At 40.9% G+C, this 27,187-nt stretch overlaps 2 protein-coding genes and 1 long non-coding RNA gene across 4 annotated transcripts; all 3 read left to right on the top strand.

Moving 5' to 3' along the window:
* Nucleotides 1–3,399: 3,399 nt before the first annotated feature.
* Nucleotides 3,400–26,879, top strand: LOC139151720 (uncharacterized). Its single transcript, XM_070724693.1, has 4 exons — nucleotides 3,400–3,962; nucleotides 8,061–8,278; nucleotides 9,654–13,733; nucleotides 26,496–26,879. Exon 3 carries the CDS (start codon nucleotides 9,683–9,685, stop codon nucleotides 12,857–12,859), a length of 3,177 nt encoding a protein of 1,058 aa, XP_070580794.1. The 5' UTR covers nucleotides 3,400–3,962; nucleotides 8,061–8,278; nucleotides 9,654–9,682; the 3' UTR covers nucleotides 12,860–13,733; nucleotides 26,496–26,879.
* Nucleotides 12,859–13,515, top strand: LOC139150761 (uncharacterized). Its single transcript, XM_070723157.1, has one exon. The coding sequence runs from the start codon at nucleotides 12,859–12,861 to the stop codon at nucleotides 13,513–13,515; it is 657 nt and encodes a 218-aa protein (XP_070579258.1).
* Nucleotides 17,258–22,868, top strand: LOC139151719 (uncharacterized). Of its 2 annotated transcripts, none has more exons than XR_011556477.1 (4): nucleotides 17,258–17,634; nucleotides 18,221–18,354; nucleotides 19,151–19,243; nucleotides 21,103–22,868. It is a non-coding gene; the product is annotated as an uncharacterized lncRNA (long non-coding RNA). The 2 variants fall into 2 exon arrangements; XR_011556478.1 differs by having other exon boundaries at nucleotides 17,259–17,634; nucleotides 18,221–18,343; nucleotides 21,103–21,114.
* Nucleotides 26,880–27,187: the final 308 nt, after the last annotated feature.

Genomic DNA, 27,187 nt, shown 5'->3' with positions numbered 1-27,187 from the left:
CGTCATACTAGACGTTTTCAAGAAGCAATGACTCTGAAGTTTAGAATGATGGCAACAGCATAAGGCATGAAAGGTCCGTACTTGAGGTTAAAAAAACCCTAAATTTGCGATTATATAATACAAATTGAATCAAAATTTTGAAGCTACTCATAAAAGCTCATTTGAAACTTAGACGAGAGATATTTCTCACCAAGTGTGTGCAAATCTCTACAAAAATGCCTGAAGTAAAGCGATGTACCTACTTCTGAAGAGAGAGAGAGAGAGAGAGAGAGAGAGAGAGAGAGAGAGAGAGAGAGAACTGTGCTAACTGTGCTGAGAAGTGTTTCTCGATATAAACAGACAGCTGCAGAGGTTCCGGAAATTCCTTCGGTTACTGCAGACTCACAGATGGATGACATGTGATGTTCAAACGATGGCGAGGAGTTCGATAGATCTTACCTCGATATTTACACGGGGTTTCATTTTATAATGTGAACCAAGCGGTACAACATGCTGCATTCCTTGAGATTGATATTACCATTAGGATGGGATGTTCATTAACGAACTGTTTGATAGCAGACATTTCGTTCCTTTGTTCATTGTACACATGCCAAACAGCTCTAGTGATATACCATCATATATTTTCTATGAAACTTTTCTCAGAATTTCATCAGATAACACAAGCTACACTTTCATTAAAGGATTTCATTCATCGAGCAGTGGGCAAACGGATGTTGTCTCAGGGTGGTGACAGAGAAAAGATTTTACAGCATCGGAAAGTTCTTGTAAGACATCCTCTGCCCTTCCAAAACTTTCCAAACATCATCTTGATCAGAAAATAATTGATATGATCAGAAATTCTGTTCTAGTTTGAAGTATGGTGGCGATAGTGTCTGATCAACAGAGTTGCATGCTGGGCAACCAGAAAAACATGGTTGCTCTACTGATTCCAAATCCCCGATATAGTCATCCTGGTAAACAGCACGATGAACCCTTTACTATTTTGAAGTTTGATTCCTTCTCTTGTAACATGTCATACTGTTGTTATTGTCTCTTTATATTACTCATGAAAATTGTCCCTCACATTACGGTGTATTATTTTACCTGTTGTCCAAATTTTCAGAAGACGCTGTTCATCTAATACATATATAATTAGTTATGTTGAAATGTATGAACTTCTTTGACTAACTGAAAAATGTAGCCTTCTTTTAGTAGACAGCCGAGTTTCGCCAATGGCCAAGTATGTTGATCTGACAGAATCGATAATACTTGACGACGCGATTTCAATCACAATTTTCACGTTCTCATTTGCGTTTCGTTAATTTCGACATTTGATCATGAGCATGAGACGACGTAAAAGAGCACTGCGTACGGTAATATTTAATTCTCTATCGTCACTGGAAAATCTAAGACTTTTTTCTCGACGTTTTGACTTTAGTGAAATAGTTAAAAGACCGTGTATCATAATCGACACCAGCTATAATCCGTGGCTGGCTGCTGTACCGCCATGACTACGGGCTTGTTTGAGTTAAACAGTAGTCCGTGTACCGACACAGTGAAAGGGTGATCCCTGTGTTTACATAGGACGTGAATACAAGATTAAACTTTCACTCGACTGTCTGTACACACAGTGGCATCGCAATGCGAAGTTGCAACGCCATGTGAAATAAGCGGGATTAATACGCGAATTTCGATCGATATCGCGTCGCCTTTTAGCAAGCCAGCATAATCTGCCTTGCTTCTACAAAGTGTATCCTGCATCCCGCAGAGCTCCGGTCGAAAGAAATCTACTTGGACTCTGACGCGCAGGCGCGATACTCAGCCAGTCAAGCAAATAAGTTGTTGAAAGCATAATTCCAAGTGTAAACCAAAGCCTAGCCGCCTAAGCAGCAATTGTACAAAATAATAACACTCAACAATTGTACCTCCGAAACAAAAGTTGGATAACGTAGTTTCCAGAGACTTAAAAACATTTGCCATTGTTGCAAGACTCGTCGACAGATCGTCACGTACAGCATTGATCCTGGCGACAATTGTGTGACATTTAGCTCAAGTCAATAGAAGTGTTCCCCCGAGCGAGTAAGCACAAGTGCGTATAATCATTGATTAACACTGCAAGTAGCTCCAAATCACACCTCAAGGGTTTCGCTAATCTCTGCTCGACGTTCCCATGGTAGTTGAGTGAGGTCATGTCAAGATAACATACTGTATTGACAATTTGCGTGTCACGACTCACGACAATATGCCATTTGGTCTTTTGTGATACGTTCGTATACCTGGAAAGGATGGCAACCGTATTTTTTTTTTAAATTATCATTTTCCTGTTCTCTATGAGCCGGCAATTTACACATTACTGTATGGTCAGCACTTGTCTTTAAAATGCGATAAGGGAATGTGCAGCATGTGTATAAGTATATATGGAGAGAGAGAGAGAGAGAGAGAGAGAGAGAGAGAGAGAGAGAGAGAGAGAGAGAGAGAGAGAGAGAGAGAGAGAGAGAGGGGGAGTGCTGGATGTGTTTATGTATATATGAGAGAGAGAGAGAGAGAGAGAGAGAGAGAGAGAGAGAGAGAGAGAGAGAGAGAGAGAGGGAGATACTCGGTTTGACTATTATTCGGTTATGTTCCCGAAAGGCGTAAACGCGTTTAAATGTATTGAAACAACAAGAAACTGCATAAGGTACAACGACATCTCTCGTGATGGTATGTAATTTGTTAATACATAGATATATTTTAAAGTGAGCTGGCTATTGGAATTTATTGATTCCCTTGCGAAACAGACGACAGGTATTGACTCACGCCAATGTGGTTCCTCCAAGGTTCAAGGTACGATTAAAAGATAATAACAAGTTCCTGTGAGGCGGATTAAGTCCGAAAAAATGAAAAAAAAATCATAAAATATGAAATCCCCCTAGTACAATGTGTTCACAATGTGTGGAGAGAGAGCTCAGCTTGCTTCGCCATGTATCTTGGACAGAGAGGCAGTTATTTTACCAGTTTGATGTACAACGTGCTGGCAAAGAGTTTACAAGTCATGTTGAATTCCAAACGTTAGTAAATTGTGGGTAGCGTTGCTCTGCGATAAAAATATTCGGTATGCCACCGATTGTTCTTATATTATGCTGTAAAAAGAATAGGGGTATTTGAAGGATTTCTAAAACCGAATATGGAACGAAAACATTTCACAGACTGTAGAAATAGTGGCGATTTGGTCAGATAGGAAGTACAAAATATATAAAGATAGCTTTTCCATTAATTAAGCACTCAGGTTCAAGTGGCTTTTTATTACACTTAGTTGCTTTGGACGAGTGTTTGCATTCTCATTATCCGTTAATTCAGGTGGCCATACACCTTCAAGTTCGCCATTGATGACGTCTCGTGACGTGTACTTTAAACTTTAAAGGACTCTGTTTGCATAGCGGCATTCCACGTGAGGGTGCAAGCACATCGTAGGAAACTCGACGCTCCTTTTAGCAAAAGCGCCATTGTTTCGCAGACAATGTGAAACAGGCGAGTTACGGATTTCGAAAACAAACTCGAATCACAGAACATGGTTGTCACCACAGAAGCGTTTACAAAGGACTGGAAAAGTGTGACGGTATAGTGTTACTTAACACGCGATTGGAAGTTGATGAACTTTGAATTCACGAGCCTTTCGACCTCAGAAGTACATCACTGCAAGTTGCTCCGCCGGCGTCAACCACGCAGGTGCGTTTGAAATCGTCGGGTCGCCTCAATCACAGGTTTCATTGTCTTCCCGGGGTCACGTGACGGGTTCGTACAAACCCCGGCTGCCGGGGAATCGCATGCAAGCCGTTTGGAATGTCATATTAATTTGCTTCGTTAGCTGTCATATCAGATGCTGAGAACGCCGGGAGAGAAGGTGAACGTTCGACGGCCCAAGTCGAGCAACCGTTGAGGAGCCCGCTGAACGTTAACAGCTAGCCTGCACAGTACACGCTCACATCCAGAACAGCAAGTTTTAGGTATGTGTTCGAATTTGTGATTTATTGATTAATATAAGACAAAATATCTACGGTTGAGTGGAGATGTTATGCGCGTCATTTTACCGTACGCGGTCTGACAGGCAGCTGAAACAGTAGCTTATGAAAATTTACGTCTGCAGAGCATAATACGTTTTCACGATTATGGATATAACATCTACATATATTATGAGAGCTGGCTTTCTATAGAGACCCGAAACACTTAGCCTACTAGAACCATTGTATGCGCATAGCTTTCTGCATATGCACGACAAGAATATCATATGTACATGCACCATATAGACTATGACCAACAATTGTTCAGATTGTAAGGTGCCTAAGAAACCAATTGTCTGACTTTGAGAATTTCCACAATTCTTAGTTTCATGCATATACTCTGTTCTAAACTGTACCTCCTTTGCTCGCTTCTGTCTATTAACCACTGGAGACAAAGCCGTGGGAATCATTTCGTTTGCAGCTTGTTCATGATATGTCAACACTTCTCCCTCATAAAGTTAAAAGTTTTCTGACAACGTTCATGCGCGATCCATGAGCCATTTCACGTCGTTGCCAAACAACACCAGACTCCGGACCGCTCTGTAGGTAAAAAACGGACCGCGAACGCTATACACCGGGACTGCTCAGACTGCTTAGCAACCATTGAGTGTAGCCCTTCCGTGGCGACCTAGTCATGGAGATAGGCTTTACCAATCTGAGTGTGACGTTGTTACAATCACAGTACACACTCCATTAGTAAACAATATGAGCGCATTATTACCAAACTGTCCAGTATATCAGGCAGTCATTTGGTGTTTGATAGGAAACGACACATCAAAACTATGTAATGAGATTATTCTAAGTGGCTTATGAAAGTTTGTCGCATTTCTGCCTTAGGCAAGCTATTAAGCTGAGAGGAATGACAGGGACAAAACTGAAAAAGTGTTTCGGTAAATGACAGAAAGAGACGGTGTCTCGAGCAAAGGAAATCACCAGGTGTTTTTCTGTACTAGAACCCGCGGCAAAAGCAGCGCCACCGCTCTTTCACGAAAAATCTCACCGTAAGGCTACTGAAAATACCATGCTACAGTAATTGTGAGTGTATCGGTTGTCGCTCCAATTCCCTTCGAGTGATGTGGTGATAGTGGACGAGATGTAGGATAGGGTAACAACGGGAAGAATAAATTCAACGCTTCGTGGTAGTTGTTGTGACATATTTCGTTCCGTTAGGATGAGAAGGAATGAAACATTTTTCTATTGTAGGTCTGTATTGAAATGGACTTAGCGCTTACCATAGATCACCAAGAAGTCTGACATTGTCGATACGAGTATTTGATTTAAGTGCTGTCGCTATTATTCTGATTATAAACCGATTTCAGTAGGCACCTTTGCAACGTTCTGAAAATTCTCAGCAGAAAATGAAAACTATAAACTCAGACTGAACGCTAAACTTGCCACATGATATTGTCACAGAATGTAGGTATGTGGAGCGTCACCTTTATAATAAAGGAAAAAGCAATGTACTTATAGGATCCAGTGCAAGTCAATCAAGTGTCCACCGTTAACGATATACTAATCAAACCCTGGAACGTTTACTCTTGAGGGGAACTTAGTGAACTCCTTGCATACCTATGGAAGTGCGTGAGAGTAGCACTGCACTCAGATGTCGGTATTCTGAAACGAGAGAGTAGATTTATTTTATTCTCTTTGAAGTATTCTCTCCTTCTTTTTGATGTATGTTTGTTGGGTTTCGTGTGTTATTTTTCGACACAATACCTACAGTGATTGCAAACCCTGAATATCCTGGGGCTATGAAGGTTAATAAGGGGTTCAAGTGAAGTACCATGAAAACACGGTGTACCGACGGACCTAAAAAATAAATAAATGACAAAAGAAGAAGCAAAATAACACGCACCATCAAGAACTTTAGGTGCCTTTGAATATAGTATTCTATGTTTACATTATAAAAAATTATGTAGGACATGTATGTATGTATGTATGTATGTATGTATGTATGTATGTATGTATGTATGTATGTATGTATGTATGTATGTATGTATGTATGTATGTATGTATGTATGTATGTATGTATGTATGTATGTGTGTATGTGTATGTTAGTAGGTAGGTATAGGTAGGTGTGTATACACATACATGTTTATGTTTGTTTGTTTGTTGTTTGTCCGTATATTCATTTATTTTTCCGTGTAATTACCGATAAATATTAACATTGGGATAGGTTTCGCGTCATTTACAATTTCAAGTTCAGGCCATTATTTCCATGCCATTCATGTCGAAGGATAGACGATTTATAGTGGAAATCCACCTTACACCCCGAAAAAATTGAAATGGTCAAAGCCCTTGCATGTTGCTAAGGGGAAACTTAATCGAATTTAAGGGCTGGTGTGAAAGAATTTACCTCTTTTAACCTATACATTGAACAAAGACTCGCCAGTGGCATATTTAAAATGCCATGTCTGTGTGGAAATTCTTATATGTAAACGGTTAAAACATTCACTGTCCAGATATGATTGAGCTGAAGGGGCTTCTGTTGCATGTTTTTAAACGAGTAAAATTGTCGAAGTGTAGCAACAATCTGAGCATACGGGTACCCATACAATTAATTGAAAGTTAGCCTCGGGCAATTAAAATATGCGATCGCTGTGCATTGCACAGCTTCGTTTTGAAGTTATCGATAATGAGGGACTAAATCGATCGAGAATTCTACAAAACGTTTGAAAAGACATTTGCACAACTCCTATTTATATCGACTCTGAATCAAAAGATAAATAAAAAAAGAATTCAATCGACTATTCACGGGAAAGAAGAAAAAAAACTGTTCGGTATTGACTTTGTTGCCGGAGCGGGCGTTGTGAGTGTTGTCTAATACTGACACCCGCACGCAGCGGAGCATACAGTCGTCTGTGCGGAGGTTTTAACATTTTATGTCCATTTTCGGTGTTTTTTGAAGTCTTCCTGTTTCCCTCAGTTTTATTTATGTGAGACAAAGAGAGGAATTTCTTATATTCCGATCTAAACCCGATATTCATAAGCTTATGACCGCAGGAATTTTACAATTTTTGATCGTATGCACGACAACAGCGAGACTGATTATAACTGTGATATAGGTGGGATAGCTAGATACGTGAAGAAAATCATGAGAACACATGTTATAGGTATCACGAAATATCACGAACTGTCAACAAAACGCGTCCGGTTTTCACACACCAAAACATCGCATCCCCGGTAACGCAAACTATACCACTATGATATGTTAATGATTTATTGTTAAATCGTGAATCGTGTTGCCGAGAAAGGAACATTTTCGAGTAACAATACTCCATGTTTGAGAGTTGTCCGTGTAAACAAAGTACCGCTACTGACGCCCCTACGCCTGCCGATGACTACGGATTATTGAACCCAAATGTCACAGAATTCTTGACTGAACAAAACATACTTTGCTTCTGAGGGGCTAAACCTGCGCAAACAGGATCACGATCTTGCTTGTGTGTTGTCAAGGCGGTCACTATTTATTCTGCACTGTCGGCATATTATCCCATTTCAAAATCTCGGAAACGACAGTTTTAGCCCGCCAAAAACACGCAATATGCAAAATACGTAGGGCCAATTTTCATACTCACATCTGTCAACTTTCGATTAACGGTGACAAACTAATGCATCTGCTTGAATTTTCACCGATAAATGCCTCAATATATTGAGTCTGGGATCTCTTCATAGTTCGGGATTCCCCAAAACTACTGAAACTACTAAACTAGTGTTGGGTAAACGCACGTCGGAGAGCTCTCTGACTGATAGATGCAGTGCTGTCGCTTACTCCGGTACATGCATGCTCTGGTGTTGTTGGCCCGATACGCTATTGTCTGAAGACACCGTTTGGAAAAAACTTTCCAATGAACGCAATATATTGCATAATCCTGCCTGCTAGGTAATACTGACGCATGCGCATTGCTCCATATCAATATTTCACAATGTTCTCCTATTATTCGACGAAAATCCTTTTAGGCTTGTAAAGACACAGTGTTTGTCATATATGCTCTCACATTGCTTTGGTCTGACACTGGTTATGAAATTTCAATCTTTTGCAGTTTCATTGGTGCCGACGTGACGGACCCGAGTCAAAGACATGACAACGCTGGCGAAGTCGTACTACATCACCCCAGGTACGCTGCAAGACCTGCTGGCCAAGTCAAAGAACGGACCGAGACGGGAGCAGAACCTGTCCGTGAATAGAAAATACGACCGACAGTTCCCGCCGCTGAGGAGAAGAGGGGACACTTCATCAGAAACACAAAATGCAACAGGGGTATGTTGCTTATTCAGCATATATTTTGGGAAGGTGCACCACCCTATTTCTCGGCGACATTTCTCGGGTTTTGCGGTTCGTCGCACTAACTAAATTGCCCGTGTTGTAACCTACGGATTAACATTGATTGAAGAACGCCTTTGTTGTGAGGCATTCTTTGTGAACACCCAAAGTGATGTTGCTCGGTTTGTCCAGCGGGAGCGTGTCAGTCTGACAAAAAAAAGCAGGAAATTTTGTTAGAATGTCTTACGTGGAGAAGGGAAAAAGTAATAATACCTTTTTTGCAGTGTTTTTAATGACAGTGAGTCAACAACCTTCACATTACTGTCATCACAGATACACCTAGAGATTTTTGGTTTCCACACTGCATGAGTGGAGATAGTTAACCCCTACTGTAGCCATAGCAAACCTTTGCGATCGATCGTGTCTTTCAGCGAGGAACGTGCCTGTATGTCAGTTGCTTGTTGAACTGTACACACACTGTTTGTGTTTTTTTTCTCGATATATCAATAACAGGCTTGGTTTATCTAGGCCGCTTGCCACTTTCCAAAACTATGGCTTGTCAATTCTGTATGCCTTTCTTATGCTATACGTATTTGCTGGAAAAATCAATATATTGCTGCAAAATTACAGCTTGTTTCTACGTGAAACGTTAAAAATGTCTTGCATCAAAATCATTTGCAGTCCGTGTGCGCGATTAGCTGTATCTATTTGCGTTTATCAAACATATACCATCGCATCCGATCTTAAGAGAGATGATTCGGATTCCTGTTAGCCTATATTAAGGAATATTGTCTTTGAAAATGTCAGTATTCCAATCCTTAGTGCTGGACTTCGTCGATTAAATTTCACACATTTACACGTATATATGCGACCGCAATGAGTTCCATCTTGAAATTTATTTTGTCGTTAAAATCTCAGTTGTGCGTTTGTTGCTAATGTTTGAAAAACGTTTTTTGGTCATATTTACACGAGTTGCATTTGATTTCAGACCATCTTTAATTACATTTAATAGTAACATGATTGGAACTAATTTGGGATAATTGGATGGTGAAGTAATGTCTGTTTAATCTGCAAATGTAAGCTCATCTGCTTTTCTTTTTAAGTAACACACTTGTTTTTATGAGTAATTTGTAATATTGCAACATTCAGCTATAGGGCACCTAGCACTTTTGAGAAATTTGAAAAAATATAAAGATCCAATTATCCCAAATTTGTTCCAATCGTGTTTAGTGCTTTAAGCTGTCCTCCACGTATTCTCTCATATATTTTTCGTTTGTGTCGGCGTTTTAAAAACCAATAACTCCCAAGCGTTCACCGCATGTAAATTAAAATACGGATAATTGATGTGCACGTTTTTAATTTCTTTTGACAGCAACTGTGCCAAGCCTCCCGTTGAAGGACATGGAACTCGCCATTGTCGGACAGATGAAGCAGTTGCAACTGAAGAAACTGGAAAGCGTGCCCATTGGCAATGACCATGACGATGAAGATTACCTGGAGTGCTTGAAAAACGAGGCAAGCTTGCTGGCATCGCTTGGAAGAGTTTACTTTGAGAGAGGTAGAGCAAGTAGGCAACTGGGTGACTTGATTCGGTCTGCGGCGCTTTACAACTCAGCGCTTGCAAGATCTGTGAAACGGTCCGTATTGGATGAGTCGGGGGTGGAGAACCTGCCAAGTCGCAAGCTGGACGTTGAGAGCGAACTGCTCTCCCTTCTGACGGGAAAGAGGAGGCGGGTCGCCAACAACAATGCCGAGAAACTCCACAGATCAGAACTGGACAAGATGCGGCAGATGTGTTGCCGCGAAATCAGGGACATCGACAGCAACTGCAGTCCGTACACGGCAGGAGGTGACGAACACTGGGAGAGGGTGCAAGAATCCAAGCGGATGCGCAGTATCCAGCGACTTTACCGTGACTTCAACAAAAGACTCCGGTCAATGGTCACCGAGATGTGGAAAAGTTGCGTACAGACTCTTGGTAGGCCAAACTGTAAATATGCGCTCTTGGCGACCGGTGACTTCGGAAGGGGCACTGTGACACCGTACGCCGACTTGGAACTCGCCGTCTTGATTGAAGAATCCGCGGACATGCGACGTGACAAACAATTGTTGAAAAGTTTGATGCAGTATCTTCTCCTGAAGTTCCTGAACTTGGGTGAGACCATTTTGCCGTCATTAGGAATTAAATCCATCAATAATTTTGCCAATCCTGACGGCAACTGGTTCATCGACCTTGACACACCGCGTGGGGTCGCTCTTCATATCCCCAAACCACCTGTTGGAGCAGTATCGTTGGACAAGGCTATTCTGATCAAAACGCCTTCGAAGATGGTGAAGTTTCTTTTGGAGACATCTGGCGGAAGGATGCGTCGGATTCAGTCACCCGGATCTCTGTTGACGGTGTCTTTCCTGGCTGGCAGTGAACTTCTTGCACGAAATTACCAAGAACTCGTTGACTGTTTACTGGAAAGGCCCGCCAATCCGTTAAATTACGGCACCGACTCAGATCTGATGAGATCTCGCATTGCTGAGAGTATGTTGACGAGAATTTGTCGTAGTTGCAAGCCAGTTATTGGACTAGGCGATAGCATTGCTCGCTTCAGAAACGACCTGTGGATACCGACGGCTATCGTCAGTGCACTGGCTCTGCTATCCGGCATCTCACCAGGTAACCCATGGTCGGTCCTGGATGAGTTCCGAAAACGGCGCCAACTACGGCCAGAAATCATCAACAAACTCACTTTCCTGCTCAGCGTTTCGGCAGAATCTAAACTGAAAATGGAAATACTTAGATTCGCAAAATCGCAGACTACGGCTGCCATCGACCTGTCAATTATTACGTCAGGACCAGCAATGACGGACAGCTACCAATCAGTGTGCAAATTTTACGAGTTGCTCTTCCATTTCGCGGACCTCGCCAAAGAAAAGCTATTAAAAATTCCAGATCCAACAGCAGCTTTGGAAAGCTTTCAAAATAACTTTGTCTCCACGCCGACTCAACAAGCAAATATTCAGCTGAACCTTAAGTTAGCCAATCACGCAGAAGTAGACAAAGTTCTCCTCGCTGCCGCCGAGAAGGATCCGGAAAACGATCGAGTAACAACCGACCTCATTTGTGTGCTGCTTAAGACAAGGGCCCTCAGCAAAATTTCGAGTGTGTATGCAGTGTTAGTGCAAAAACTGTTAGCAAAAATAGATAGTTCCACAAATGACGGCTCTCACGAGTACGATGCGAGTACGGAAGGTAAGACAAACTTCATTAAGGAGGCCCGCATCTTTCTCCAGCGCTCTGAGAACGCACTCAAAAGAGAAGGGGATGCCGAAGATGACGAGATGGTACTTGAGCGGGCAGTCGCGCTCAATAACCTCGGCGTGGCGTGGTTTGAATTCGGTAAGGCAGACAAAGCCCAGCTATGCTTTCAACAGTGCTTTATGTTGTGGAGGAGAATTCACCTGTCGGAGAACGGTATCCATGACGACGTGGCTGACTGCCTCAATAAACTTGGCTTATGCTACGGCAGGACGAACGACGAAGAGAACTCAATTGCTCATCACCGGCTGGCTCTACAGATGTACCTGAAGATTCACGATGGAGATAAAGCCCACCCCGATATCGCAGACACCCTGGTCAAGCTGGCACATGCGCTCGGCATGTCGAGGAAGTTCCACCAAGCCCTTATCAGTCAGAAAGAAGCCCTGCACATCTTTCAGGTGTTATGGAGTTGCGCGGTGCCCCATCCCGACGTAGCTGCCTGTCTGCACGGGCTCGGGAAAACGTTCTATGTCTTGAGCCAGTACGACAGGGCACTGTTGTGCCATACAAAGGCTGTATCGATGTACTCACAGTTGTACGGCGAGGACCCCGTCAGAATGGAAGTTGCCGAGTGCTTTGAAACATTGGCCGAAGATTTTAGAGTGACTGGGAGACTCTCTGACGCTATATATAACTTGGAGAAAGCCAGCGCCATTTACGAGCAGATTTACGGGACGAATATTCCAAATCCCCGACTGACTTATTGCTACGACAACTTAGGAGCCGTGTACTACTCGAGTGGAGACTACGAAAACGCCACGATGTGCTACGAACAATCGCTGGCGATGGCGAGAGCAATGCACGGGGATAAATACGCCAGTATTAAGTTGGCGGAGATGATGACAAACTTGGGGAATGCTCGGATTGCGCTCGGGGAGTACGACAAAGCGGTAGAGTGCCATAGACAAGTTTGTAAAATGTATGACACAATCCACGACAAAACTCTTCTACACGTAGACAAAGTGAACGGCCTGTGTGATCTTGGCTCGGCCCTCGAATTGCTCGGAGATTTCGCCGGCGCCATCCAATGTCATCAACAGGCCATGGAAATGGCAGAAAAATTGAACGCCGGCGGCGCAGTTTCCCGCTGGTTGCAAAATGCACGGCGGCTCTGGGAGGGGCATGGTGTCTCGTTGGAAATGCTCAAAAGTCGGTGCGGTATTTACAGGGGGCGCTCGACATGTTTCAAGAAATCTACGGGAAAGGGGGAGTCCACGTTGATATCGCATCCACGCTGGCAGACTTGGGCAACGCATGGGATGTGATGGGAAAACACGAGAAGGCGGTAGAACAGCATACAGACGCACTGAAAATGTACAAGGAGATTTACGGGTACGATAAGCCTCACCCGAACATAGCCATGTGTATGCTGAACCTTGGTGCAGCGTGGTCGTCTCTCGGTGATCGGAAAAAGTCGATTGAATGTTTCAGCCAGGCTCTCGAGCAAAATCGTGAGCTCTTTGGCAAAAAATCCAACCATTCCCGCATCGCAACCTGCTTGACACACCTCGGGCAGTCTTTGTGCGCGGCTGGCGAGAGCGAGAAGGGCTTATCGCACCTGGAGGAAGCGCTTCGCATCAACCGATCACGTGTTACTTCTGACGCAGAAGTGAGCGGTTGTCACATCCTCAGGGCGCTCATCAATCTCGGAAATGCCGCGTACGAGATGAAAAGATACGCGAAAAGTATCGAGTACTTGGAAGAAGCCCTCGAAATACAGAAGCAGTTCGCGCGAAACGAGGCCGATAATTCAGCCATCGCAGAAACACTGAAGAAGATAGCAAACGCGTATAAATCACAAGGCGAGCGCGAGAAATCATTTCTTTACGAGAAGAGAGAGAGGGACGTACGAAGCAAACTAAAGAACAAACACGGCACGCCTGCTAAGTCAATCATTGTTCATCGGGTCAGCAGAAAGTAACCCCGGGAAAGTAACAGACAAAACTGACGCTAAATCAAGATCCTTGGGGTTAAGGTGATGGAGTCGGGAGTCAAAACCGCCCACTCGATTACAAATGGCTGCAAGCACGTGTTTGCCGGTCTTTCAGAACTTTATTTCAAAGAATAGACATGAATGGACATCCGTGGATGACTTTTAAAACTGATGATGGAAACAATGATCTTATTAGCACGATTGAGGTATGTAAGACCCCAAAAATTGACAAAGTGAGCGTCAAAGTGCTCGATCGAGCACTTTGTGGAAAATGACAAACTGAGCGTCAAACTGAGCGTCAAACCGAGCGATCGAGCACTTTGTGGAAAATGTTAAACTGAGCGTCAAAGTGAGCGTCAAACTGAGCGTGATGGCGCCTCCAACGATAGGATGTGGTATAATTAATTTTGCCATCAGCTGTGAGATCGCGTCCCGCCAGGTCGATGTTATACATTCACTATGGCGGTACCCAACGAACTTCGTGAGTCGTTAATCCCGCCTGATGATTTGGCATGAGTTGACATTCCCTGCTACTGTTGCCCTGTTTCGGGTAGATAATTTTTCCGAACAGATTTCGCTTCATGGCCATGACAATTATCATTTTTATACCAGGATTACCGCTGCTCAGAGACTGAATATTCATGAGAAAGTCAGTTTACCACGGACTGGAAGTGAAACATTCACACCTCTTCCACTCCTAACGATCACGGTAATACCGCAGGCACAGCGGTAAATGGCATGAACGGCTACAGTTTGCAGTATTTTTTTGAGAGAGAGAGAGAGAGAGAGAGAGAGAGAGCATGTACGTCTTGTCAAATAAACTAGTACGTTGTCACTGTTGCGTATGTTCACTTATGTCTGTAAAATATTGCAAACTAAATACCTAACAAAAAGGTGCAATTCATGAACACCCCTAACATGTCTTAGGTGTAATCGATGTCAAAAAAATAGTTGACGATTTATCAAATGTAACGTTCAAGTTAATTACGACACCCAAATTTTGTTCAATTTGTGCGAGATCGGGAAGTAAAACTGGTCATACATCGGTAGAGCCATTCCATGATAGCAAATATCGACATCGCGTCTGGGGACAATTTGTCGTGTCTATTTTTTATCTATATTTGATAGCAGCATGAATGTCCTTGTAGTCAATAAAGAAGGCACTGAAATTACCAGTTAAAATTGGCCAACTACTACGATGGGTTGCGACGTTTCAGCCACATCGTTCACCCCAACGTAACAGCCTATCACCAACCCGACATGCGAACATCCGGGTAGGCGAAGTTTATTCCTTAAATTTATGTCATTTTGATATTTATACGCCTACAGACTTGAAGCAAGTTTACGATCAAGTTTATCATCTCTTCATAAACACGTTCAATAAAGAAAGCATTCTGCTATAAAGCTTGTGTCAATAAAATACGCTGCTGATATAATTGTTTTGAAGTCCGAAGCTCTGCATTCTAGATGACAGTATGGTAGGTATTCTTTGAACTTTGAGCAAACAGAACCATGAATGTAAGCAAGGAATAAACTAGAAATATTTATGTGTTTATCACACGACACCAATGTTATGTCTTGTGTTGATAGCATTGTAGTTTTTTACAGAGTGATAGAGATATTGCAAATCTAGTTGGCGCGATCACTATGAAATAATCAAGAAAAATATAAATTGATCGACATAGTTTACGGCTCTGCACGCATCGATAACCATAGTCGCGACGGGGCCTGGGGTATGTGCCGCTACGGACCACGCTTCTCTAGATAAAAATCACTCTGCATTTTGATGATTTTGAATGAATGTGTCTGTGCCAGGACTATTGTGGCTGCACAGTAAAATTTCAAAGATCATTTCTGCGCTGATCGCCATAAAATGCCGACGTATTGTCAAGCGACGCCGCTCACCGGTACCATTTTTTGTATATCCATGACGGTGATTTTTCCCAACAAAATTTTCGGGGGACATTTTACCAATTTTCATGAACTTTCCTGTAATTTTTTATAATTATACACTGTTTAAGTGTATGAAGAGAGTGTACGCGTTAGCAGATAGTTGTACCGGGCCAAGTAATGATAGTGTCCTTGTAGCGTTTCTTATGACATCTACGTTACGCTTGAAGCATTAACAACAACACAACAGTTATGTTCGTTTAATTGTATTGGTCAACAACAACAACAACAGACTAATAAACATAAACAACAATCAAACAACAACAACAACAACCAGACTTCTGGGTTCCCTATGCTCAGAGGGTTGCGCCCACTGCAGCACTGAAAATTCCGTGAACTTGATTTGTTTGATGTCCTGTCAGCGTGGCTAAACTTGACTGACGTACAGTTCGCGTACGTTCAATAATGAATCTACATAATCAGACTTGTTATCCAAAGACTCTTGATGTTGAAAGGTCAATTTAGACTTTGCCTGAATAAACACATTGTCTGGAAAGCGTTTGCTGAACGTGACACTCTATGCGATGATCGTTTTTTGGACGTGGGATTCTGTGCATGTGATGACTGTGATTTTCTATCCATTTGACATCACGATTGCCGAACATGACAAATGTTTCAGAATTAAAGCAACGTGAGAGAACATCTTTCACCAGAAAAAATGAAAGTTACAGTATTTTTTTCGGCTTCAGGTGTAAGCTTATCATGTATGATTGGCTCAAAACTTTTTAGTCTCAGTCAACACATAGAGAATGACGTAATTTGACCTCGCTCTGCCTGCCATTTGTCAACTCACGTACATGCACACTACAGATAGTGATTGACATTGCTCCATCGAGGTCCGTCAACTGCAGGACCTTGACTCCTATCTCTTATTCTTTTGACTACGAAGAGTAAACTGTAATTAATTGTAATTATGACACCAATATTGCGCGCATCATCGTAAACACGTTTTTATTTGCCGATTGGCAAATCGTGTACTATCCAGTACGCTATGGCGTTGAATGCCTGCCAAAATTAAGCTATGCCATTTGTAATTACGACATGCCATGATGAGATGCAAAATGCGAATATTTGACATGCAGACTTGACATTCGTAATTACAACATGCCATGATTAGATGCAAAATGCGAATATTTGACATGCAGACTTGACATTCGTATTACAACATGCCATGATGAGGTACAAAATGCGAAAATTTGGACATGCAGACTTGTACAAAATGCGAAAATTTGGACATGCAGACTTGACATTCATAATTACGACATGCCATGATGAGGTACAAAATGCGAAAATTTGGACATGCGGACTTGACATTCATAATTACGACATGCCATGATGAGGTACAAAATGCGAATATTTGGATATGCGGACTTGACATTCTTTAATACATGAAGAATGCGATAATTTGCTATGGGGACATTCAATGCGAAGTTGCATTTGATCATGCGCAATGAAGACCCGCGATGCAAAATGCGGACATGCCATTATGCGATGCAAAATGCAGACATGCCATTATGCGATGCAAAATGCAGACATGCCATTATGCGATGCAAAATGCAGACATGCCATTATGCGATGCAAAATGCAGACATGCCATTATGCGATGCGAAATGCAGACATGCCATTATGCGATGCGAAATGCAGACATGCCATTATGCGATGCAAAATGCAGACATGCCATTATGCGATGCGAAATGCGGACATGCCATTATGCGATGCAAATGCAGACATGCCATTATGCGATGCGATATGCGATGCAGAATGCCGACATGAGGAGTAGAAGCTTTGAATTAGGCTACCCTTTTTCCAGCAAGCTAGGAGGTCACCTTACATCCACAATGCATCTGTCTTTCAACTATTTGCAAACATGGCGTCGAGTTTTGAACTCCGAGCGCTGGAGCTGGTACAAGTGAGGTCGATGAGCGACAACGCAGTGCGTTGCAAGCACCTACTGCCATGGAGAAGTTGAATTTACAAAGATACGGACTCGGTATAAAAAGGCCCGTTTCACGGATGAAAATGGCGACTACAATCACGTCCAAAAAATTTGGAAAACAATTTCCAAAGCTGAAATCTGTTGCTGGTGTTTTGCTATCGCGGTCGGCAGGTAGCTGTCAATCGGACCCAACGCCGAGTCGCCAAGTGGCTGAAGAGCAGGTGTTGTGCCCCTAACCTTACTTCTATACGATATTTCAGATTGTATTGCATAGTTTTATTTCGATTTAAAACAGTCGCTGGTCTTTATAAGTTTGCGACGACATTCTCTTAGTTATACAACGCCGCGCCGCCACTCGGAGACGGCAACGCGGTCCACAGCGCTAGGTAAAGTACAGTAACTACCGCAGTCATCTGAGAATTGGACGTAAATTGCCATCGAGCTCAAAACATAAAATTGGGTATACTACAGATGTTGATTATACAACAATACAGTAGAAGTGACAATTGTTTATTATTATCTTATTTACTTTCTAGTCTGCACGGATGTTATTCAGAATGGGTTCATCAGATTTAAGACATATGATACAGATTTGCTATGGTGACTTTGATGCTGTTTTGTCAGTGGCACATGATGATCATATTCCAAAAGGATTTTTAAAGAATGCCATTGAAAGTTTTTCTTTTTATAGTTGCTCTTCCAAAGAACATTATCATAATGTTTTGACTGATTAAACAGAAAGATTTTCTTTGTGTAGTGTTTTGATTGTGACAAACCACCGACATACATTTCCTCATCTTTTTGCAGATTAACATGAAAGCAGATATTTTAATCGAAAGTTTGGCAGGGAATGTTGGCAGAGATGAAGTAATAAGAAGGCTTAGACATCACCATCGTGATTCCAATCAAGTGTTTTATGATTTGTCAGCTGTAAGTGGCAAGTAAGCAAAACATATACATACATATTTTTTTAGCTACTATAGACTAATAGTCTATAGAAGCTATTGGGATGGGTATCCGTCCGGCATCCATTGTCAGTTAACAGACCTGCTCAAACCATAGACAAGAGAGGGGGTAGACTGTCTATGCTCAAACTAAGAGGGGCTAGCTGTTTCTGCTATGCATGTTGCTAAAGTTGACCTCCAGTACCTCAAGTTTCAGACCTTATTTACTTTGTTATTCTTGTTTTTCTGGTTTAAATACTTCTTGTTGTTTTCCTGGTTGTACTGTGCAGAAATCATTGTCATAACATCAACGTAGAATTATCCTGCACTGAACAGATAGAAGCAACATTTATTGTTGATCTTTGGTACCCAAACTGGTATATACCAATTCTGATCAAATTTGAGCGACACCGTATAATTGCGGTATTTTTTAATATTGTTGAAAATATGCAAATTAGCTCCAAAAAGTCACACAGTGCTTTCAAAACAGTCACAACAGTCATATACCCAGTATCAACACTCACATACCAGCTACCAGCATCGACATGTATGTCAAAGAAAGTTTATTTTCACACTCCTCATATGATGCAAGTTTTGCAAAGATGACTACGTGGTAGACTTTACCAGTTCAAACCTCTTGTATGTGTCCAACTAAAGTTATGCTGAGTATGACACTTGGTTGAAATTGGACTCTTAGTCTCAGTAAAATAGACAGTGAGATACTGTACAACATACAATGAAAAATGAAGAATAATCATCAAAAACATTGACATTTGCCCATTTTATATTCCAGATGAAAACCACGATGAAGCGACAAATTCAGTTCAAGATGTGATGGGTTCTACATCCATGGCATCAACATCAACATACCATGGACCTACAAGTGGTAAGCTAAATGATTCATTTCCCTGTACACAAAGTACAGCGTAACAGTAATAATATTGTTATCATATACCTAGATTCACGTGCCTATATAAAGCTTCGTGAGAAAGCACCCTCACATCCATGCATTTTTTTAACGTATCACGCCCCAGCCCAGTGCCCAAATTTGGATGAACGCGTTGAATTCTGCACGTCCAAATATGGGCAATCGTGTTCACTGTTGAACTATATGAACTGCTTCAATACTTGTTACAACGCGTGTTGCTATCAAGGAATGTTATATTTGTACATAAAGTCAAAGCGAGATTAGGAAAACGTCTGCTCGCTAAGATTGTATAGTGGCGACAGTGGAGTCGGGCTGGTGACATTTAATATTTCTAAAGTCAAGTGAAATCCATCGTAGGCCTATCCTAAGTGCGTGCCAAATGACACTAATTTACATCACGCATTTGTCCTTCTTTAATACACCTTGATTACAACCTGGATCTCTGTTGCTCATGTATGAAGCTTTGCGTGTTCTTCTGCAGGTAAACAAATAATGTCATTATGTAAGTAAATAAACTATGTGAAGAGGCCATTGCTTTTCTAAAAATTGACACAAATGGCAATGAATATTTGATATCGCACAAATTTTTACCGCTGAACAAATCTTAATATTATGTTAAGTACATATTTATCATTCCATACGGTATATGATAAAACCTTTACGGCCCAGATACAAGTTTTGCAGACCATAGTACTCACACGGCATATGGGCCCTCACACTCGAGCCCTTCCGCCTTACGACCTTGGCCTGCTAAACTTGTATCAGGGCGGTAAAGATTATTACTTATGGTCCATGCATCCTTCAATCATCAGACAAATGAAGTTAAAGGATCCTTACCCCACTTTCTTTTAAATCTTTGGGACATACCATTCTATTTGTATGTGGTGTTAAACTTTGATAAATAATATTTGTTTTGGTGGCGACATTTTGAAACCAACTCAGATTGTTTGTTTAACAGCAAAGATTTCTCAGTATTGATAATGTGCAGCTTTTCTGATATGCAGAGATTGCATCGCTTGCTTATGTTAGAGTAGCTCGTCAATAATTGACCATGAAATGTCATGAAATGTCTGTCTGTGTGCCTGTATATGTGTATGTATGTCTGTATGTATGTGTCTGTATGTATGTATATACGTATGTATGTACTATCTGTCTGTCTATCTATCTGTCAGTCTGTCTGCAGTTACGCATTTAGGTATTTACCCATTTCAACAACGTATGTCTGTAAGTATGTCTGTATGTATGTATGTATGTATGTATGCTGCATTGCATGTATCAAAACCTCAAAACCACAGCACCTGCCATCTTATTCTTCTGTTACAGGTGGGCCCTGGGGTGGAGATTTGAATTTGGTAAAATATCATGAATGTCAATGTCAAAAATTTTGCTAATGAGTCAAATAAAAGTAAAATCCTGCAAAGTGCTGAAGCTCCGTAACTACTGGCCAGATTTGGCTGAAACTTGGTATGCATGTACCTAAGGGTAACCTTAGTTGTGAGTCTTATAATTTGTATTTTTTAGGCAAATTTCCCCATTTTTGGTAAAAAAAACCATTTTATCTGAAATTGCTTGTCCACTTCTTTTGAAAGTTGGTATGAATGTTCACAGGGGTAAACCTTGGTAAGTATGTCCAATTGCAAATTGTGACAAACCATGAAATGTAATCATGTAATCGAAGTAGCCATTAACAACCGGGGCTGCGTCATCAACGATTACTTGTCACTCAGGACAGTCAATTTAGGATCATGATCAGTAGGAATAGTTTAGATCATGCAAATGTTATGTAATCAAAGTTACTTGTCTTTTTCTTTCTTCAGACACTGCAAAACCACACACCTTCTGCTATGACACCCCTGGAAACACTTGAAGAATGGAGGAAAACAACTATCAGTGAGCATGCTAGACCACCAAAGATATACTACATCCAAGATGCCAAGTCACCATTTCAACAAATGTTTGGCATTTATGAGAAGAAAGTTGATCTTTTCATTCATCCATCTGTAACATTAATTTCTGGTATTAGGAAGAGGCTGCAGTGGATGTTTGGGATCCATCCAGAGAGTTCTTACACCTGACATTTCAAACACTGACAAGAAACACAGAGGAACCTTTGTATGAGGGAAAAATGGAACATCTGTTACAAGTACTCAAACAATCAGTTATAAGTCAGGAACTTTTGAACTTGTCGGTAAAGCAATTGCACATGGATTAAAACTGATATGACACCAATGTCTTGCAATTACATGTAAACACATGCATTTGCACTCTATTTTTTCATGTTTAGTTACATTGTTGCAAACTTAAATGCTGAACTTTTGTTTCATGTCACTGCTGAAGAATGCTGCTAAATTGTGCGGAAAGATTCTGTGTTATATCCCCACGGATACTGTCCAGGGGGACTTATAGTTTTGGTCGTGTGCGTGCGTGCATCCGTTCATGGAGATGTCTCAGAGACGTCTGGAGCGATTTCATTCAAACTTGGTACACGGGTTACTCCTTATGTCAGGCATATGCACATCAAATTGTTTTGCGATCTGACAAAATATGGCCGGGTGACGGTCATTTATTGAGAAAGCGGGGACTATGTCATTGACAATGACTTTTTGAAAGAGCTCTATTTCTAAAGCGAATGCACTAAATTTGATGAAACTTTGTGAAGATGAAACTTTGTGAAGATGTTTGTCACACAGAGCTCTGATAGCACACAGTCAGTATTGCATCAATTAATTGCTAATTTGCATATTTGATGAACTTTTGTAATTAGGGTGATATGTATAGAAATACTGCAGCAAATTTGATGAAACTTGGTATAGATCTTTAGCACACAGTGTCATATAAGTTTGCAAAGACACTTTGTGGTGTCATTCAAATTAATTGCTATTTTGCATATTTAATGAACTTTCCTAATTAGGGGGCTTTGTCCAGAAATACTGCATCAAATTTGATGAAACATGATACAGATGTTGATCTTCCAGTACTGTAATACTGTGAGAAGTCATTAAGCAGTATCAAGTCAATTGATTGCTATGTTGCATATTTAATGAATTTCATAATTAGTTGATATGTCTAGAAATGCTGTATCAAATTCGTGTGTTACAGATGTCGATCTGCCAGTAGGGTTATGTCATGCAAATATATGTAGAAGTATCATGTCAATTATTTGCATTTGAGGTGCATAAAATTTTTTAATTAATCACACAGGTGATTCCTAAGAAAGTGATTTTCAGAATGGAGAAAATTGCCTAAAAATTTAAAACATTTGTAGTTTCATTGCAATTTGAGCAAATCTGGCTCAAATCACCCCTGAGGTTATAAACACTAAATGTCGAGGCTATTTGAGCAGGTTTCGAAATCTCTCTTTATATTTACTATTTTTGCAGTTTGTACAGCTCATTTGCATATCTCCAATGCTACACAAAAATAATCTGTCCCAGTCCCCTTACATACCTTCACAGCAACTATCAGAGTAATGAATACAGCACTTTTCAACTTTCACAGTTGATGGACAGACAGACAAGCATACCAATATAACTACGACAGATACTGTACCTACAATATGTTACCTTGTCACATATTCACAGAGTAGTAGTAGCTAAAATCATAGATTTGTAGGCAAAAAGCTAAGGGTAAAGTCCTACTGGTGTTCAAATACAGTGTTCTTTGTTCATGAAACCTCCAAAAACATGTGCATGTGTGAATGCAAATCCAAGAATGTAATACTCGGGCCTTGTGATAAGTCTAGTAAATCATACACTTTATACTATCCCTATTCTTAGCATTTTGTGGTAAAGAGCAAACATATATTTGAACCATATCTGATACAAAGAAATTGCAAACATCTACCAATTCACACATGTTGCTAGGTTTTTAGTGATTTACAGTTTATGGCATTACATTCTCTGTGCTTCCTATGCTTGCAGAACAAGACTGATGAGGTTTTCCCTTGAATAAGTTAAGCCTGGTTTAAAATCACTACACATGTCAAACTTATTAAGTCCATATCACTCATAAGTGTGGCCCATACTGCCACCAGAGTTGAGGGTGTATGGGTCCCACCACAAGTTTCTTGTTGTTGTTGTTTATTTGATAGTTTGGAGTATGATATGTATTGCCAATGAAGATTTATACCATCAACCAAAAGGGTCTTGGTCTTATGAAACTGGTTTTCTGAAGATTTCTTGTTGAGGTTGTTCTCTTCACTCTGTGACACTGTATCATTAACCCTAGTTTCCTCTATACAGGCTATAACTGCATGCATAGTGTCATGTATTTGTCCTGTGATAATCTCATGCTGTTTCATCATGAGTGTGACTGCCTATTGCACTAAGGAAAGCAAGCAAGTTGTAAGTTGCTAATCTGTGGCTGTTGTCATTAGATTATCACCATTGCTAGTGCGTTTATTGTTGACAAAAGACCAAGATGCCAAAAAATCAGTAGATAAAAGTTTTGTTGGCAATGTACACATCATACTCATATTATATACGACAACTATATAAATAAATTAAAGCTGCAAGCTGCGTTGGCAGGCCCAGGCAGTTGCCATGGTTTCAGATGCTTGCAATGATGATACTATGAGCAAAGTTTTAAATGGTTTTTGGTTTTTCTAAAGATGAATTCTGAACACCATGTCATGGTTATTTAGATTTCGCTGGTAATGGTAGGTGTAACGCAAAACCCAACTGGTTGCCAGACAATGTAACCGATGTAAATGCCTTTGCCAACTTGAAAGTGCTCAAAGTAAAGATGACACAAGGAAACTCAGTTCACTTAGGACAAAGATTTTAAAGATTAAATTTGGATTTCAATATCAGTGCAGCAAACAAAGTCTGGGAAAGAGAGACTAACCACTTAGTATATCTAAAGAAAGACAATACCACACTTTAGAATTTTATGATAAGTACACACAAGCCAAATTTACTGCATGTAAAGTGTGTGATTTTTAACTGTCATAATTTTGATACCATGACACAGCACTCAATTTTAAATATACAAGAAATACTTGACATTTAACCATCTATTGTACTGGTCAGAATTTTTTCACCCATTGGAACAGTACAGTATGACTTCATGTAGTCATGTTTGTTATTTGCTACACAATGATACATGAAAGACTATGTTTATAGATCTACACTGAGGTAGAGTCACAAATGCCATCTGTATGAGTACTTGTATGAGTATTGTGAAAATTGAATGAAGTTCAAGCGATTGTTAATAAATGCATATATTTGTTATTGTAAATTGTGTGGTACTGTTCTTCCAAGTCTTAATAACTGTGGCTATCCACCCTTTGTAAAATATATAGCAAAAATACTATGCATGGATCAGACAGAGTGCTGTCACTTGCACATCAATTAATACTTTATTCGCTGTGTACACAACAGGTACAATCAATGTCTCATTAGAGATGGTCCCAAACATTGCTCCTTGTTCAAATATGCCAGGCGCTTTTTTCACATCAAAATTCATAGACTGCATACTGGTCATGTTAATTCACTTAATGAACTACACAAAATTGTCATCGCTTGAATACAGTAAGCTACCTTTACAAACAACAGTGACCATTACTGTTAATATCAGCCACAAACAACAGGAGGATAATATGTAAGTTGTTCACATCTAAGGGCAGCACGTATCATGCTTCAGTTTTCCTGCAACACACACATATGCCATCAAATGTCACGTGCAGCCCTCAAAACATTTTGATTACACAGTTGGTACTTGATCCTCAGTAATGCTGAACGAGGGCCGTCCTCGGGAATTTGCTGGTTTCAATAATGGTACTCAGGCTTCAAAACCATCATTCACAGAGCTAGCCAGAACATCAATGGCCCCAATGACAAGCTGAACAGGGCTGACAACATCGTCGTCGATTATTCCAAAAGCATTCGAGTTAGAAAGAAGACGATGGACATTCACATATTTTCTTTGGAAGAAATCGTGAAACTGATCATCCATACGTTATGAATTGAGATCGAGAAGTAGAGATGTGAATGCTCCTACTACCTCCATGCTCGAGCGTACATGGCGATTTATAAAATCAGAGTTCAACGGATTGCTTGATTTTGACATTTGGCATATATGTATACTCTGAGTAACTGCAGTGTCCTTGCTAGCTTACCACAGAAGGGCACACAAGCACTTCTCTGATGCTCGTTCGTAATACCATAGACCCTTCATGGAGCTCGAGAGACCGTAGGATCGTACACTATAAATACAAAACTCTTATTCGAGGCCGACCATGTTTGCGAATACACCGGTGCATTGTGGATATGAGATGACCCCCTAGTTTGCTGGAAAAGGTAGCCTATTCAAAGCTTCTACTCCTCATGTCGGCATTCTGCATCGCATAATGGCATGTCCGCATTTCGCATCGCATAATGGCATGTCTGCATTTCGCATCGCATAATGGCATGTCTGCATTTTGCATCGCATAATGGCATGTCTGCATTTCGCATCGCATAATGGCATGTCTGCATTTTGCATCGCATAATGGCATGTCTGCATTTTGCATCGCATAATGGCATGTCTGCATTTTGCATCGCATGTCTGCATTTTGCATCGCATAATGGCATGTCTGCATTTCGCATCGCATAATGGCATGTCTGCATTTCGCATCGCATAATGGCATGTCTGCATTTTGCATCGCATAATGGCATGTCTGCATTTGCATCGCATAATGGCATGTCTGCATTTGCATCGCATAATGGCATGTCTGCATTTCGCATCGCATAATGGCATGTCTGCATTTTGCATCGCATAATGGCATGTCTGCATTTTGCATCGCATAATGGCATATTTTCGCATTTTGCATCTCATCATGGCATGTCGTAATTGTGAAAGGCATGTCGTAATTACAAATGTCATAGCTTAATTTTGGCAGGCATTCAACGCCATAACTGAGCACCCATGCAAGCTATATTTCGCATATTCGCTACATTTTAGCACTCTTACTCAGTTCAACGCTCAGTTCTTTTTCTTTCGCCCAGTTTGACGCTTACTTCGTATTCAACGCTGTTTGACACTCACTTTATCATTCCAACGCTCAGTTCGACGCTCAGTTCGACGCTCACTTTGTCATTTCCAACGTTCAGTTGGACGCTCACTTTGTCATTTGCCACGCTCAGTTTGACGCTCACTTTGTCTTTTGCCACACTCAGTTCGACGCTCACTTTGTCAAATTTGGGACCCTTACATACCTGGCACGATTGAGCAGTTTCTGCAATGCAATTACAAAGGATGAAAAGCTATGAGTAAACTGATTTTTCTTTTTTCAATCAATGAGTGACACGTTGACAGAGTGTGTGGTGCCACCAGTCCCCGACATTCGGCAAGGAATTATATGATAGTGTAAACTTCTTCACTATTAGTCGCAAAAACCAAAAAAACGTTTTCAGTGTTCGTTATTTTAGCTTGAATTGTATGAACAACACCAAACTTGGATTGACAAGCAGACTATTTGTTGCACAAAAAGTGTACGGAGAAGCACAGTGAGATGAATTAGAAGATGTTAAGCGTCAAGGCAGAGAAAACAATTTTGAATGCCAAGATATAAACATTGTTGTTGGTATTAGAATAAATACATTAAAACAATAAATTGTGTTGCGTTACCTTTATACCTTTTGCAAAGAAAATAGGCGTCCTTGAAACCAAACAACCCTTTTGCACCGTCCGACCCTAAACTTTCTTGTCGCATTTTCAGAAATAAAGGGCAAGTTTTACCATTTCCTTGCAATTAAACGAGTTCCTGAACAGCCTATTCTACTTTCCGGAGCAATGTTAAATAAACAAGCGTATTTTTTCTAGCACACCTACCCATCATATGTACATGTATATAGATTAGTAAATAGCATACTGAGTACATATGCAAGACATTCTTAATTTAACTCTCCATGGCTACCAATA

Source organism: Ptychodera flava, chromosome 15 (assembly GCF_041260155.1).
Source record: "Ptychodera flava strain L36383 chromosome 15, AS_Pfla_20210202, whole genome shotgun sequence".
Taxonomy (NCBI): Eukaryota; Metazoa; Hemichordata; class Enteropneusta; family Ptychoderidae; genus Ptychodera; species Ptychodera flava.
Note: the sequence above shows the minus strand (reverse complement) of the source record. Positions and strands in the feature narration are given on the sequence as shown.

Coding starts and splice junctions, on each gene's coding strand:
- LOC139151720 (XM_070724693.1), top strand. CDS start 9,683: ATGGAACTCGCCATTGTCGGACAGATGAAGCAGTTGCAACTGAAGAAA.
- LOC139150761 (XM_070723157.1), top strand. CDS start 12,859: ATGGGAAAACACGAGAAGGCGGTAGAACAGCATACAGACGCACTGAAA.